The sequence below is a fragment of the Marmota flaviventris genome, chromosome 11, assembly GCF_047511675.1.
Source record: "Marmota flaviventris isolate mMarFla1 chromosome 11, mMarFla1.hap1, whole genome shotgun sequence".
Classification (NCBI taxonomy): domain Eukaryota; kingdom Metazoa; phylum Chordata; class Mammalia; order Rodentia; family Sciuridae; genus Marmota; species Marmota flaviventris.
This window is the reverse complement of record NC_092508.1, coordinates 103754532-103771096: the sequence shown is the minus strand read 5'-3', so window position 1 is coordinate 103771096 and position 16565 is coordinate 103754532. Positions and strand designations below refer to the sequence as shown.

The 16565-nt window shown below is 34.5% G+C and overlaps 1 protein-coding gene across 1 annotated transcript in view; it reads left to right on the top strand.

Annotated features, from left to right (window-relative positions):
• The window catches only part of Epb41l5 (erythrocyte membrane protein band 4.1 like 5), a 109092-nt gene that overhangs the window by 71833 nt on the left and 20694 nt on the right, over positions 1-16565 (top strand). Inside the window, exons 17-18 of the mRNA XM_027936859.2 lie at positions 6102-6265; positions 9743-9840. Coding sequence (XP_027792660.1) covers positions 6102-6265; positions 9743-9840 — 262 coding nt within the window. The remainder of the gene's footprint in view (positions 1-6101; positions 6266-9742; positions 9841-16565) is intronic.

Here is a 16565-nt window from a genome sequence, read left to right as displayed (position 1 = left end):
TACATTATCACTTGAATTTATTATGTCCAATATCATTTCCCCTTTCTCTAAATGTACAGTGAGGAATGAGAGAATTTTTCATTGTTTTAATTTTCGCTTTCAAGGTTGAACTAGATGGAAGAAGAAAGTGGGGAAAGACTTATTTGAATGATGCTGTTGTAATCCAGCAGCGTGTCATGACGTGTGCTAGTGTCCACTGTGTGTGTGTGTGTGTGTGTTGTGGGGGGAGGTACTGGAGATTGAACTCAGGGGTGCCCTACCATTGAACTACATCCCCAGCCCTTTTTCTTTTTTATTTTGAGATAGGGTCCTCGAACAGCCCAGGCTGCCTCGAATTTGCCATGCTCCTTCCTTAACCTCCCAAGTTGCTGGGATTACAGGCATGCAACACCACACCCAGCTGTGCATTCTGTCTTGTGCTACTTCACCTTAGCTTGTTCTCATAGGACCTGTCACTTCCTTAGCATAGGCAAAGTGCTTCATGTTTCATCTCTGCAGCATCTTTCTTCTCTCTCCTTTTTCCTGGTTTAGCTCCTGCCCACCAGTACCTTTTTACATTCAAGTCATCTGACCTTGGTACATTTTAGTGTTCCATTGAATGGGCTTAAAGTTGGACTTAACACTGGCCCAAGGGAAGCACATGCATTCTTTTTTTTTTCTCCCAAATTTTTATTTTGGAAAACTTCAAACTTACAAAAAAATAAATAAATAAAGAATGGTGGATATGAATACATAATGTGTCCTTCCTTACATTTGCCAAATGTTAAAAAAAAATTGTATTGGCTGAACTATTTGAGAATCATAATGAAGACATTGTTACTTCATCTCTAAATACTTTCATATAAATTTCCAAAAACCAAAGATATTCTAGTACATAACACATTTTGTTACACATAAAATTTATCATTGATCTAATGTTTAGTCTATCTTCAGATTTTGCCAACTGGTTCAGTAAATGCACTTTATAGTTGTTTTTTTTTACTCTTTATCTAAGTACCAATCAAGATTTCAATTAGTTTTTTGTGTAACTTTAATCAGGAATAGTCCCCAGCCTTTTAATAATTTTTTTGCCTTTTATAATTTTGGGCTTTTAAGAAAAGAGCCTTTGCCAATTCTTTTGCAAGATATCTCTCAACAGATTTGTCTGATTTCTCATGATTAGGTTAAGGTTGGACATTTTTTTTTTAAAGATGATATTCACCAGACTTCCCTGTAAAAGTACTTTTCCCCTTTGTAATCTGTGGAGTGTCATTTTGATACTGAGTGGTTTTCCCATTCCTCCCAAATCTTTGATCCTGTTTTTAGTACTCACTGATGATTTTTGCCTTGAATCCATTATTTTTTTTAATTTTTTTTTGTCGTAGTTGGACACAGTACCTTTATTTTATTCATTTATTTTATGTGGTGCTGAAGATCGAACCCAGCATCTTGCGGGTGCTAAGCGAGTACTCTACCACTGAGCTACAACCCCAGCCCCTTGAATCCGTTATTATTAATTCACTATTGTAATATGGTGATTTTCTAATTCTGTCTTCTTAAATATATGAGTTGCTTTTCTAATGTCCAAAAGAGCTTTTCTTTCTCCTAACCTTTAAAAGAAATAATTTGCTAACAGCATTAATTACATTTATAGATTTTTTTCTGCAATGCATTATCATTTACTCCTGTTTTTATTCTTTGTGCCACTTGGCCTGTGCAATCTTTGCTATGCCAAGCATTGAGAATGCAGCTTGTCCAACTTGTCTTTTCTTCAGGTTGGTTCCATTCAACTTACTGGTTTGGACCACTGTCCTGAAGGAAGCACTTCACTACATGGGAAGTATATTTAAATATGCACCCAAACTTGCAGATTCAGGCATGAGATTTTCATTAGAAAACTCTCTCTACCACCCAACATAGACCTAGGAGTTTCTGGTGCTTGGCATTTCACCACCACAGAGATGCCATTCTCCTTGGAGCCTCTGTTTACTTGATATGATTTTACAAGGTCCCACTCTCCTTGTAAAGTGGAGGAGAAAAGTCAAAGTACCCTCTAGCCCTTTGAATTTCCTTGCAGAATGTCTTTTTTGGGATTTCTTATGACTTGAATGATGTGTACTTTCAGGTTCTCTCAGTAGGCTCTGATCTTTAGAATGAGGGATATATTCGTTTGGTAGGACTGCTGTGAACAGGGTCCACAAACTGGGTCACTTAACAAAATTTTCTTTTCACATTTTAAAAAGTTGTAAGTTTGAGATCAAGGTGTTAGTAGGGTTGCTTCTTCTGAGGGCTGTCAGAAAGAATCTGTTCCATGCCTCTTGCCTAGTTTCTTGTGGTTTACTGGCAATCTTTGGTGTCTCTTGGCTTGTAGATGCTTCATCCCAACTTCTGCCTTCATCTTCACATGGCATTTCTCTGTGTGAGAAATGTATCCCACACTGTATCCCACTCTAGAATGAACTTATCAACTTAGCTAATTATGTTTGTTAGCGAGCCCATCAAATAAGGCCATATTTTGAGGTATTAGGAGTTAGAACTTAACCATTTGAATTTTCAACTGGGGCTACGATTTAACCCATACACTGTTTTTATATTTTTCATTTACTTTCTGATTTATAAAATTTTTGTCTTATTTTTTAGTAAGATATGTAATTTAAAAAAAATTTTTTTTCTGTCATGTGTCCACATTAGGTCCACAGGAGATGACCTCCTTCCAGTTCTCACATCCTTTTGTCCAAAATATTGGTATCTCTGTTTTTTAAAATGTTGAAAATGTAAAAAATAGATCAGTTAGAACATACAATGAACACTAATATATGCTCATTGTTCCACTTTAACAAATTCAGTACCCTGTCATCTGTTTGATCTCCTCTCTCCATCACTACTAACACCTGTGACCTGATTCATATTTAGTGTGGATAACAGTTGGACCAGTAGGAGATGGAATGAAGAGTGAACTAATGAGCTGGTTTTACATGAATAAATTTTTATAGTGTTAAAGATGGAATGTGTCAGGAGTACCTTTACTCCAATGGTTTCTAAATGTTTTAGCCAAGAAATCTTGTGGATTAAATGTACGTCACAAATTCAAGTAAAAGCATATGAAAGAAACCAGTGTAGGGAGACCAAAACTCTACCACCACCCACTTCCCTACCTCTACCTTTACACATTTTGAGAACAAGGTAAAGTAACTTGTTGAAAATTATACAACTGATCACAGAGATCCCATCTGTGATAGAGCCAGGTGATACATGCCTATAAACTCCACCTACTTAGAAGGTTGAGGCACTAGGATCTCAAGTATGAGGCCAGTCTTGGCAACATAGTGATATCCATCAAAAACAAAAAATTTGTCAGGAATGGGAATTTGGCTCAGTGGTAAAGTACCTGCCTAGCTTGTGTGAGTCCCTGATTTTGATCCCCAGTACCCCCTGCCCATACACCAAGGGGAAAAAAATGTGTTAACATAGATTATATTGGCTAATAGATTTCTAAATTTAGAATTTATTATTTATTTATTTATTTTAGAGTACCGGGATTGAACTCAGGGCCACTCAACCACTGAGCCACATCCCCACCCTATTTTGAGCTACATTCCCAGTCCCCTTTAATGTGAGATGGGATCTCAGTTGCCAAGGCTGGCCTCCAACTTGTAGTTCTGCCTAAGCCTCCTGAGGAGCTGGGATTATAGACATGTGCCATTGAGCCTGGCTGTGCACGTGTTTTTGCATTGATATAAGTTATATCTCTTGGACAAAATTCTAGGAGGAAAATTGATGGGCTGTATTGTAAATTTGTTATTAATTTTTCAGGAAATGGACAAACTGTTTCCCAGAGTGGAAATGCATGAGGGTTACCTCATTTCCACATCCTCGCCAACACTTAATGTCTTTTTGTTTTGTAACCATTAAAGTGGGCATATTGTGGTTTCGATTCATATTTTCCTGAGGGAAAATAATGTTGAGTATTAACTATTTGAATATTTTTTTCTGGAGAAGTGTTTGTTCAGACATTTTGGCAATTTTTATATGGGTTGTCTTATTTTTTAAGAGTTCTTTGTATGTTTTAGATACAAGCTCCTTCTCAGATACATGATTTTCAAAACTTTTCTCCTAATCTGTAGTTTCTATTCATTTTCACACATGGCTTTCTGAAGCTCAAACGTTTTTATATATGATAAACTCCAATGTATGAAATTTTTCTTTTGTGGATCAGACCTTTGGTGTTATATCTGGGATATTATACCCAATGATGGCCATAAAGATTTTTTTCTCCTGTATGGTTTATTCTAAAGTTTTAATTTTAGCTCTTAAATAGGGACTTAGGTTTCTTGTCCATTTTGATTTAATTTTTGTGAATAGTGTGAAGTAGAGTTAAAATTCAAAATTTTTGCATTTTGATTGTCCTGGCACAATTTGTTGAAAAGACTTATCTTTTCTCCCACTGATTTATCTTGCCAAAGTCAGCTATAAATAGAAGAAAATCTGTACTCTCAATCTGGTCTGTTGATTTACCTGCCTATCTTCATGCCAATCCCACAAAATCTTGAATACTGTTTGCTGTCTAGAGAGTTTTGAAATTGGATAATGTACATTCTTAAATTTTATTCTTTTTTGAAGTTGTTTTGGCTATTCTAGCTCCTTTTAATTTACATATGAATTTTAGGATTGACTGAATTTTACAAAAAAAAAATCTGCTGGAATTTTGATAATGTATCGAATATACAGATCAGTTAGGGGAAAACTGCCATCTTGACAACATTAAGTGTTTCCATGCATGTCAAATGTCCTTCTTTTTACTTAGATTTCCTTTAATTTGTTAGTTTTCAGTGTACAAGCCTTGTACATTTATCTGTGTTTTCCCTTTTTACTCTGAATACCTTTGATGTACATTTTCTCCCCCCACCCCCTTTTTTGCACTATTAGAACCTCTAGTACAAAGTTGACTTAAAATGACAAAAGTGAACTTACTTCTTATGAGAGAAAGCATTTGTCTTTCTTTTTGGGGGGCTACCGGGGATTGAACTCAGGGGCACTCAACCACTGAGCCACATTTCCAGCCCTGTTTTGTATTTTATTTAGGGACAGGATCTCACTGAGTTGTTTAGTGCCTCAGCCTCCCGAGCAGCTGGGATTACAGATGTGGGCCACTGCGCCCAGCAGAATTTGTCTTATATCATTAACTGTGATGTTAGGTTTTGGTTTATTTGGCTTGTTTGTGGAGTTTTGCTTTGTGTTTTGTTTCTGGGTAAATGCCCTTAATTGATTGAGGACATCCTTTTTCTGCCTCTTTGAATTCTTGGTAATCTTTGAGTGGAAGCCTGATATTATGCATTTTATTTTATTGGCTGCTACATATTTTGATATTTTTCTAAATCATCTTGAGGTTTGTTTTGAGATGTGGTTGAGGTACTTGAAAAGTTTGACCCTTCCAGTTCTCACTTATATTTATTTTGGTGAGTTTGTTGCAGTGCTTGTCTGGGTTAATATTTCTACTACAGAGGAGAGAGTGCTCTGTGAATTACATGTTTTCACAGCTCCGTGGAAATGTGAGTGCCACAAATTCCACCTAATGCGTGGAAGAAGTTCCTTTCCAGGCCTTGGGGAGTTTTCTCACACATGTGCTGAATACTTTGAAGTGGACCCTTTACCTGTCTCTAGCGCCGTCTCTTTGCACTACTTTTTCCTTTGGCATTCTGTCCTATAACATCTGTGTGACTTGTCTTCTAGACTCTCAGTCCCATCTTCTCAGCTAAGGAGTGTTGGGTGCTCTGCCTCACTTCCCTGTCTGCACCATAGCCTGAAAATTTTCTTAAGGCTCACCTTACATGTTTTCTGAATCTCAGAGTCATTCTTTTGTTGCCTGATGTTTAGTGTCTTGAAAATAGTTGTTGTTATTTTTCCCCTCCTGATTTCAGTTTCTCCTAAGGGTGGGAGGCTAACCCAGTCCCTTTTGCTCCGTCTTGGCTAGAAATCTTCCCAAAGAAATTTAAGATATGAATAAAGCCAGTTTGATAAAATTCTTTAATGAATCTTTCCTTAACATTGATTTTTGTTAGTATTTTAAATTCATTTTCTTATAAATTTATTGGTCTAAGTAAGTTTTATATTGCCTTTTGCAGCTTGCCTCTGAGTATTGATTTGCTAGATAGCCCAGACTTACTGGAAACAGCCATTGGTGATGTAACTAGGGCATCAGATACCATGGAAACATCCCTAGCACTGGATGACATTAACATAGCCACTATGCAAACTGGATTAGAGGAACCTGAAGCTGAATGTGAGAGTAAGTAAATATTCTGTAATATATCAGTAGTACTTTTATCTCCCTTTGAAATGAGATATTTAAATCACTTCCTCTAAGAATATTACATTAACTATAAGAATATTACATGTAATAGTTGAGCTTTTAAATTTAAGTAACATTAGTTATGATTCCCTGCCTTTTTTGACTTTAGAGCATTGAAATATTTAAGATAATGTAATTAAGACCATTAAACATATGCATCATTTTTGAATAATTAAACATTTGAGTTCTCATTCTTAGTTTTACTTTGTTTCTTGAGTACAAATTAAGTAGCAAAAAAAAATTTTTCTTAAAGATCTCCTAGGGGACAGAATTGAATGAATGTTTGAATGATTCATTAGCTCCTAGAAAGTTGTGTGTGTGTGTGTGTGTGTGTGTGTGTGTGTTAATGAGGGTTATTAATGTCTAGTCCCATAAAAAGAAATAATACAGGGGCTGGGATCTTGGCTTAGTGGCAGGGCACTTGCCTAGCATGTGTGAGGCATTGGGTTCCATCCTCAGCACCACATATAAATAAATAAAAAATAAAGGTACATCAACAACTAAAAAGTATTTAAAAAATAATACATAACAAATGCTGCTTTCCTTAAAATTTTCAAAGGTTAAAAGGAGAAAGTAAATTGCTCATTGAAGATGTCTATATATTTGAGAGTTTGGTTTGATAGTAAAGCATAAAATGTTTCTAAACAGAAGTTCCTATTGAATCTCAGTGTAATGCATGTTCATTTTAAAGCAGCTTGTATTTACATGGCTCTCGCCAATTCTGATTCTATCATAGGCTAAAATTAGACGCTATCTTTAAACAACTCACAGAAAATTGCCAGTGAGTATTCTGTTGTCTCTAAAGACTTTAGGGTAGAGCAATAGCATTTAGTAATTTAGAAATAAAAAGTGTTAGTGGAAAATCACGCAGTGCTTCTTCTGCTTAGTAGAACACTCTGAAATACTTCTGTAAGTGGGTTATAATATGTTCTTTTATTTCCTAAATAACTACTACAAATACACTGGTTAAACAAATGTCTTGGGTATATCATGATGGTTATTTTTATTGACATCTACCATGTTTAAAATGTTGTGTTTAATCATTCAGCAGTCAGGGCAACAAGAATTAACTTTGATTTATTATATTGGCAATTTTAGAATAAAGTGATTTGACTTTTTTTTTTTTTTTTTTTTGAAGGTAGTGAGTTACTGGATTAAGAAAATGTCCTTTTACTATTTATCAAGAAGTCTTTTACTGTTTCTGTCTCTCTTGGTTAGTCCAGTTTGGATAGCCCTATTTTTAAATGCACCTCTTCTTAGAAGTGCTTGTTCTTTTTCACTTCAAAGATGTTAGACATACAAATGAAAGCCACCGGGATTTAGATTCAGGTAGAGGCAGGAATAGCTCGATGCAAAGTGCTTTCAGGGTTAAAAATTCTCTTTCATAGGGATGGCAATGTTGATTTCATTTATATTCCATTTTAAGTCCATATGAATTCAAAACATTTAATTTCTTCAGTGATGCAATAAAGTAGTATTAGCAAACATTTATTTAGTACACAGTATTAGCAGATAGTATTAGGTTAGGGCAACATGGCATAATGAAGTAGAGATGCCTAGAAAAGAAAAGATTGAATGAGATGATAATTCTCCAAACATTTTGAATGTCTGGTATATCAAAGAATTTATTTTATGGTGCTTTACTGGTGAATCCTAGATGAGCAATTTGCAAGTATAGGGGAGCAAATTCTGTATCATTATAGGGATTAATTTTTTTAAACTATTTCTGCCATATACTACAAATAGATACATACCTAAGAGGTTCCTCATTATAGAAGGTATTCAAGTAGAGCTAGAATGCTGTTGAGGTGGTGGTACAAGCAATTCTTCCATAGTATAAGGGTTTCATTAATATAACTTACTCAGTTGAGATTTATAACATTTGCATAAGTCAGTGAGAATAGTGTATTATATGTTAAAAGTTAAGGCCTTCTCATCTTGGTATCCAGTTTATTCTGTATTTTTGTTATAATGTTAAAATCTTGATTCACATAGGTTACTAGTTACAGATAGTAATTTAACAGTATATGCTAAAGAGTTCATAGTATCAGAATCACGTTAAAATTCAGCATCAGGGAACTTGAATAATATACAAAACCAAAGATGGCAATTAAGTAAATGGGTAGGGAAGATTTTGAGAAGACCAGTGTTGAATTTGTGACTTTCAACTTTAGTTGTACATTAAAATCACTTGGAAAGTTTTTAAAACTTTCAGTGCCAGAATCTTAACTCCAGAAATTCTCATATAATTATTGTAGGGTGATCCCTGAGAATCAGTATTTCTTGAAGGTTCTCCATCAGACTCTGTGCAGCCAGCAAGAGAATCTACTGGGTTAATTGATCAGTGCTTTTAGAAGATCCCTGTGATCCAAGGACATGATTTCAGTTTTCTTCTTCTTCCTTCTACCTCATTACATAGAATTTGTTAGGCATTCAATAATTTTTCTGCCAAGTGACAAAAAATTACCAAAATAACTAATGTAAATTAATCTCTGCCATATAAAATTATTACAGTGAGTAATTTAAATATAACTTATTTAAATATGAATTGTGTTTTTAATGTATTATTTTCAGTAGTTAAAGGACTTTATTTATAATATTTTGCAGCTAGGAAGAACATTATGAGGACAAAATGCTTGTCCTGCATCACACACACCTATAGCAGTCAATTTTTTTTTTCCCTTGAGGTACTGGGGATTGAACCCAGAACCTTGCAGCATGCTAGGCAAGTGTTCAACCATTGAGTGAAATCCCCAACCCTTATACACACTTGATAGTACCAATATATATTATGTTGGATTAATGAATGAATAATTATGTCCTTTCACCAGTTTGCTCCAGGGAAACTTATTTTTTTTAATATTTATTTTTTAGTTGTAGTTGTAAACAATACTTTTATTTTCACTTATTTATTTTTATGTGGTGCTGAAGATTGAACTCAGGGTCTCGCACGTGCGAGTCGAGCACTCTATCCCTGATCTCAAGAGAAACTTAATTTTAGATGGGATATAGTGAAGACCAGGAATGGAGACGGCAGTGTATACTAAGGTTAGACATGCATTTTGAGTTGAGGTTAATGAAGAAAAGGACCATGTCAAAAGTGTTCTGCCCTTTAAATCTCTTGGCTGTTAAACCTTTAGCACACATGCTATTGAGAATCCATATACAGTTGCTTTTTAGGAGTGATGTAAACATAGGACAATGTATTTAGGATTGCTATTTGGGATTAACTCTCAAGGTAATGGAGAGTTACCTGGTCATGGAAAGAAAATATATATTTTTTCCTGTTCATTTGTATTATTTCTTTTAAGTGATGGTTATTGGTGCTGAGGAAAATAAAACTTAAATTTGTGTCCCCACGTAGTTATGACAGCTTGATAGACTGACAGACTATTATTTTGCGATTTTTTTCAGCATTGAAAGATGCCTCAGAGAAGCTCAAGCAATTTGAGATGGAAAACAGTCCTTTGCTGCCTCCTCAATCAAACATTGATATTAATGTCAACAGCCAGGTATTTAAGTCTTCTCTGTGTCTACCTGTTTCACATTTCCAGAGCTCCTAGAAGTCTTTTCTTTTAAAAGAGAATACTTTTCTTTTGCTGGAAAATCTGTGCTGAGTATTATAAGCCTGTTTTCTCATTAAAAAAAAAAAAAAAAAAAGATGGAAGATGGATGTTTGAGAGGGAAGGAGGAAAGTTGTATAGCAACATTAAGAATTATAAGGTCATCTCATGATTTTTCTTTTTCTTTTTTTGTACTGAGGATTGAACTTAGGAGTGCTCTACCATTGACTTACATCTCCATCACCAGACCTCTTTATTTTTTGAGTCAGGGTTTTACTAAGTCTCCAAGGCTAGCCTTGAACTTGCAATCCTGCCTCAACCTTCCAAGTTGGCATGTGCCACAATGCCTGGCTCATGATTGTTTTTTAAACTCAGAAAGCATTATTGCTATTAAACCTTTAATTTTGATTCATCCCAGCCCATCTAGTTGAAGTACTTGCTAAAAACCTTTTGAAATTATAGAAGGGTTTTGTTTTTAAAAAGAGAGATGCTTTATGGTGTAAACCAGGAAGAAAATAAAATTTTAGATGCTTTAACTTCAACTTTCATCCCCCTCCATCCTGTGAGTTTTTTGGGTGTTTTTTTGGTGTGGGATAAAAAGATGCATACCAGTTATATCAAACTTTAGTTAATTGTGTATAATTTAAATTTTTCTTATTTCTATATTATATAACTTACAGGAACAACTAAAATAAAGTGGATGAGATAGAAATTTTATAATTAAATCATATCTGTTACCACATGTTCCTCTGAAATAAAATAACAAATTTTAATTCATTTTTTTTTTCTCTTTATAGACAACCAATAACAAGGTCAAGATGACTTGATTTCTCTTTGTTTTAAAGAGGGAATAGCTGTTTTGTAGTATTCTGTCAACCTTGGATAACTGCATAGAATTTCTTCAGAGACTAGTAGAGTAGACAGTAACTTTCTTCTTTCTTGCATTATTATAACTGTCCTTCTGGATCCAACTCTTTTTTTTTTTCATTATTACTATTTATTTTTAAAAATTTTCTTTTTTAGAAATATCTTTTAGAAGCTGATTGAATCTCAGACAGGCTTTCCATTTTTCTTGACCCTTCAGTATTTTTCTGTTGCATTTGTCTGTTTTCACAGTGTCATTTTGCTTACTGTCTTTGTAAGGCAGGTAATTCAGGGTCAGAAACGAAGAGTAAATTGAAAACTTTAGGTGATTAATCATTAATTTGACATTAGTTGAGTACTGGAATGAACCTGAAGAAAAATAAAACCTGGTGAACCACTGCAGGAAGGAAAAAGGAGAAACTTGAGCTACTTTAGAAGGGAAGTTGTGGAAATCTGTTGAATAGTTACTTGTTTCTTTTATAAAATTCACACTGAGTCTCTGAGGCAGAGGATCTGTTAGGTTAATCTTGAAGCCTTGAAAAAATGAGGAAGGAGTATGGGTTTTTAGGATAGCGAGGGAAGGGTAGAGAGGAGGGCAGAGTGAAGGACATTGTGCCATCCAGCAACATTTTGGGGATGACATAGCCAAGAAAAGACAGCTATTTAGTGAGGGCTTATTCCATGTCAGGTGAGACTAGAAGGAGAATTAAGTATTGTATCTTAACTCTAGTCAATCAGAGTAGTGTAAAAAAGTTCATTTTGTATTAACCTGGCACATTTTTAATTTGGGCTGATTTCTCTACCTCTACCAGCAATCAGTGATATTTGCCTAAGGAATACAAACTAATTTTAATATCAATCTTGCTAACTAATTTCAAAAGAAAATCTACTCTAAATATAATGTTATTCTGAAGCAAAATATTAGTGGTTGAATAACCAGCTGTGAGAATAGTGCATCTGCAGAGGTCTGAAGCAGCCACACAATCTTGTCAAATGACAGTTGACCATTGTTATATGAGAACCCATTATGAGAAAGTTCTCACGCCACAAGGAGACCTGCATTACACAGAATTGATTCAGGCACCTGAGGGGTTTTTGTTTTGTTTTGTTTCAAATATACTGTTGATTCAGTTCTACCGATGTGTTTATTGTTTACTTTCTGTATGATAGAAAAAATATCATGTGAAGTTCACAGAGGAAAAACAAGGTCCTGGCCCTCAGGCCTATGCCACCAAGCCCCAGAGAAGTTCATATTGCAAATGACCATCTCTGTTGATCACTTCTTATCCCAGATCTCTTAAGCTAATGGGATTTTCAGATGATAACATTAGGGAAGTACAGTTTTGAAAGGCCAAATCAAGATTCATGAATACTTTGATAGGCTAGAATGATGGACTGAATTTAAGAAAATATGTCAAGTCTTCACAAGTACAGAGTTAGGGTAGGGGACTAGAATATAATAGGAGCGTGTGTAAAAAAAATTTTTTTAAAGAATATATAACTGCAGTGTGAATCAGCTGCAAAACAGCTGTGTTGTATTAATTAAAAGAGTTTTTAAAAGGAGGTCAAACCATAATATTTTATTCATTTATGGATACCATTCTTGAAAATGATTTGGGAAAACTAAAGCAGTTTGAGAAAGAGCATCTATATGGTAAAGGGTCTCGAAACTAAATTATAACTGGACATTGTAAACTTGAGAATCACCAAGTAGAAATCTCAAAAAAGAGTACTTCAACTGTCTTTAGATATCTGAAGAGCTGTTATATGAAAGAGGAATCAATGCATCTTTTAATTTTTTTTTATTTGTAGATGGACACCTTTATTTTTTACTTATTTTTATTTATTTATATATGGTTCTGAGAATCAAACCCAGTGTCTCATTCATGCTAGGCAAGTGCTCTGCCACTGAACTATAACCCCAGCCCCATAATGTATCTTATTTTTTAATAGCCTCAGAGAAAAGATGTGTATATTACAGGTATGTTGACCTTGCCTTGAAGTAAGGAAGTGTTTCCTACTAGTTACATTTTTTGGTAGCATATTGAATATGTTAACTCAGGAAGTAGCAAGTTCTTTATTTAGCAAGGGAGATTCCTCAGGTTGAGATGAAAAATTAACCAATTTGATTATTTTGGTGACTGAATGGACTGATGGATTGTTCCTTCAAACTTTGAGATGCTTGGTGCTTCTTTCCTGTATTTATTCAGTCTTTGTGCTTTTTCTTGCTTTGCATCTTCTGTTATGCTATGTCGAGATCTATAGACTTTTTCAGTTACTTTATCACCAAACTTTATTTTACGTATCATTTTTTTATTGTTCTTTGATGATGAGTAATAAAATTTAAGAATGCTTAAAGTCATGAAACCCACACTGCATTTATTAGCAAGGACAGTGGACATAATTAAAGTATATGACCCTTAACATCTAGTCTTTTTTAGGATAAAAGATTAAAACTAGGCATAAAGACTGTATTCTTGCAACCAGAGATTATCAAGCTGTTTCCAGAAGGGCCAGATAGTAAATATTTTAGGCTTTGCCAACCATGTAGTCTTTGTCAAGCTACTCATCTTTGCCCCTATTACAGCAGGAAAGCAGCATAGAGGAATGAGCATTGCTTGTTCCAGTCATTTTTACTTGCAGTGGCCCAGACTTGCCCTGTGGGTTGTACTTTAATGGTCCTTTTTCTTAGTTGTTACAAATGTAATCTAGTAGCAGATTGCCATTATCCGGGATCAACTTTGTTGTTTTTACTATTTTGATTTACATTCTATTCAGACCTAGAAAGTATGTAAGCAAAAAGTAGTTTTCTTTCTCTCCACTGGAGTTTGTACATAGAAGGCATGATGATAAGTATGATTCCCCTTTGGGGAATGGAAGCAGTCTTCAGATATCACCCATACAAAGGAATTTCACACTTTTCCAGGGATCAATGGGCTGGTGCAAATCACTTAACTGGTAAATAGAGATGATGACTTTTTGTTTTAATTTTCTTGTTTGTTTTATAATTTTTATTTTTTGGTATGGGGATTGAACCCAGGGATGCCCCTAATATTTTTTATTTGAGATAAGGTCTCATTAAGCTTCTGAGGCTGGCCTTGAACTTGAAATCTTCTGTCTCAGCCTCCCAAGTAACAGACGTTATAGATAGAATCCAGCTGTTTAATAATTTTAAAATAGTCATTTTTTTGTTTCTGGCTGTTATCAGGCTGTTATGCTGTTAAGTTCACATTCAGTTTGTCTTGTCTTAGGCACTCTTCCAGTTTCATTTACATTAAACAACGTAATGAAAAGAAACAGATAATAAAATGTGGTTCAAACCTCTGTGTATATTTAGAAAAGTAAATTGTATCTAATTTTTTCTTTTTTAAAAATATTTTTTTAGTTGTTGATGGACCTTTATTTTATTCATTTATTTATATGCCATGCTGAGAATTGAACCCAGTGCCTTACACATGTGAGGCAAGTGCTTTACCCCTGAGCCACGATCCCAGCCCATCTAATTTTTTCAAGCAGCATTCTTAACCCAAAGGCCACGGGCTTATCCCTAACTATAAGTAGGGTCCGTAAGCCCCATGAAATTCACATACCCTGTCTTTAATTAATTTGTGCATTTTTCTGAAAAGCGGATCCAAATTTTTTTCCAAACTCTCCAAGGGGCCCATAATTAAAAAAACTAACCATTATCAATCTTAAAATAAAACTACTTGCATCTCTTGAACTTTGAGGAATTTCACATGTTTAAGAAGTGCATGTGTATTAATATTTTTAGTTTTAGTAATTTCAATATTTCTGAGGCATTTAAATGCAGAGCTCACAGAATTAGGACCTTGGTGTGTAAGAAAGCACCATTTTTCTTTTGTTTTATTGTTTACATTAATTGTTTTCCAAGGGCACTTGGACCTTTTGGGAATGGTGGGTGTCATTCTGATTGAGACTGAAGCAGACTTTGAATCTACTTCAACTCCTTACATGAACGCCTAACAAAGCAGACTTTTATAGCCAAGACTACTCTATAGTGGAGTTTCAATTTCACATTCATTTCAAATTGAATCTGATTTGAGGTGTTAGGAATCAGAGTATCCTTTTAATTCATTTCAAATTGAATCTAATTTGGGGTATTAGGAATCAGAGTATCCTTTTAATTCTTTTGGTTTTCTTTTTGCCACATTTTGGCTCCCCAAGGCAGATGAGTTAGCCGCATAGTAAGTGGGTGCCAGTGGACTTATAGGTTATAATAAATTAATGTGAAAATGTTTTAAAGCTATTATACTCAGCTTATATTTAGTAATTATTTTTCTTTTATATATATACATGATACTGTAGAAAATATAGATTTAAAAGAATAGAAAATATGAAGTCATCCATTGTGCCACTAGTAGGTGGCAATATATATTTTTTAATATTTATTTTTTAGTTATAGGTGGACACAGTATCTTTTATTTTATTTTTATGTGGCGCTAAGTATCTAACCCAGTGCCTCTCACATGCTAGGCGAGCACTCTACCTCTGAGCCACAACCCTAGATGGCAATATTTTTAAAGCCAAATACTTCCAAAATACTTAAATGACGTATGCATTTCAAAACTAAAAATGTGGTTCTAGGGAATGAACCTGGCGTCTCATGCATGCCAGGGAAGTGCTCTACCATTGAGCCACAACCCTAGCCCAATACATAGCTTTTTAAAACTAAAAAGTTGTCACATTATGGGTAATAATTAAATCACATGAATACTCATTTATGTGTTTACTCCAACCTCTGTTAGACACCTAATTTTTACTGTCTTGGTAAATGTTGTGATAGTCTTTTAAATAAGCATTTGTAGTCATCTTTGATTATGTCTTTGGGATAATACCCAGAAATTGAAAGTGTCAGTTAAAGGATAAGCATAATTTTGAAGCCTTTAGTGATTTGGCAAAACTGACTTCCAGAAAAATAGTAACAATTCTTACTCTTAGGAATTTAGTTATGTGTGTTGAATTCTTGTTTTATTTTTAACATAGACAGAAAAAGAAATACCTGCATATGTCTGAGGCAGATTGCTCGTAGAATATTATAATGAGCAGATAAAAATGATTAACAAGCAATCTCAAGTCTGCAACATTATTTTCTCCAGGAAAAAAAGAAACCTGTCAAAGCAATTTGAATGAGCCATGATTGAAAAAGCTATAATGGTTTCAATTAACAGGAACCATTCTGAAGACTAGGAAGTCATAGGCTAGCCTAAGGAAATAATTTTCAGACTTTATATTTATCAGAATCACATGGGGCAGCTTGTTATAATTTTAGATTTTGTGTTACTACCTAGAGGCAGATGTGGGAGATCACATTGAGAAACACCAAATTAGAATTAGCACATTAATTGAGTCTTTTCAAACTTTGAAAGCATGCTACAGTATATAATTCTATACCTGACAACTAGCCTTGTGTTAATGGTTGCTGTTTAAGTTAGGCAAAATATCAATTGTAGTGCAGGTAATTTTTCTTTTAAACATATTAGTCTGCTTCCTTTCATTTATTTCTTTTCATAATAGCTCATTTTAATTGTTTGAATTATTGTATTTATTGACTAGATTTGTGTTTTATTCTACATTTTTCATAAATCTGTATCTGAGAGTGACTTTTTCCTGGCTTTGTTACATATAATCCCAGACATGGCCAATTTCCTGGTAATAGTTCCAGAGTTCCAAACATGAAATATGAATAGGTAGGAACCTCAAGAAATTATTGGGCCCGATTCCCTTTCTTTAAGTAACTTAACTGTATCTTCTGGGACAAATGCCTGAATTAAACCACACGTGGAGAATGT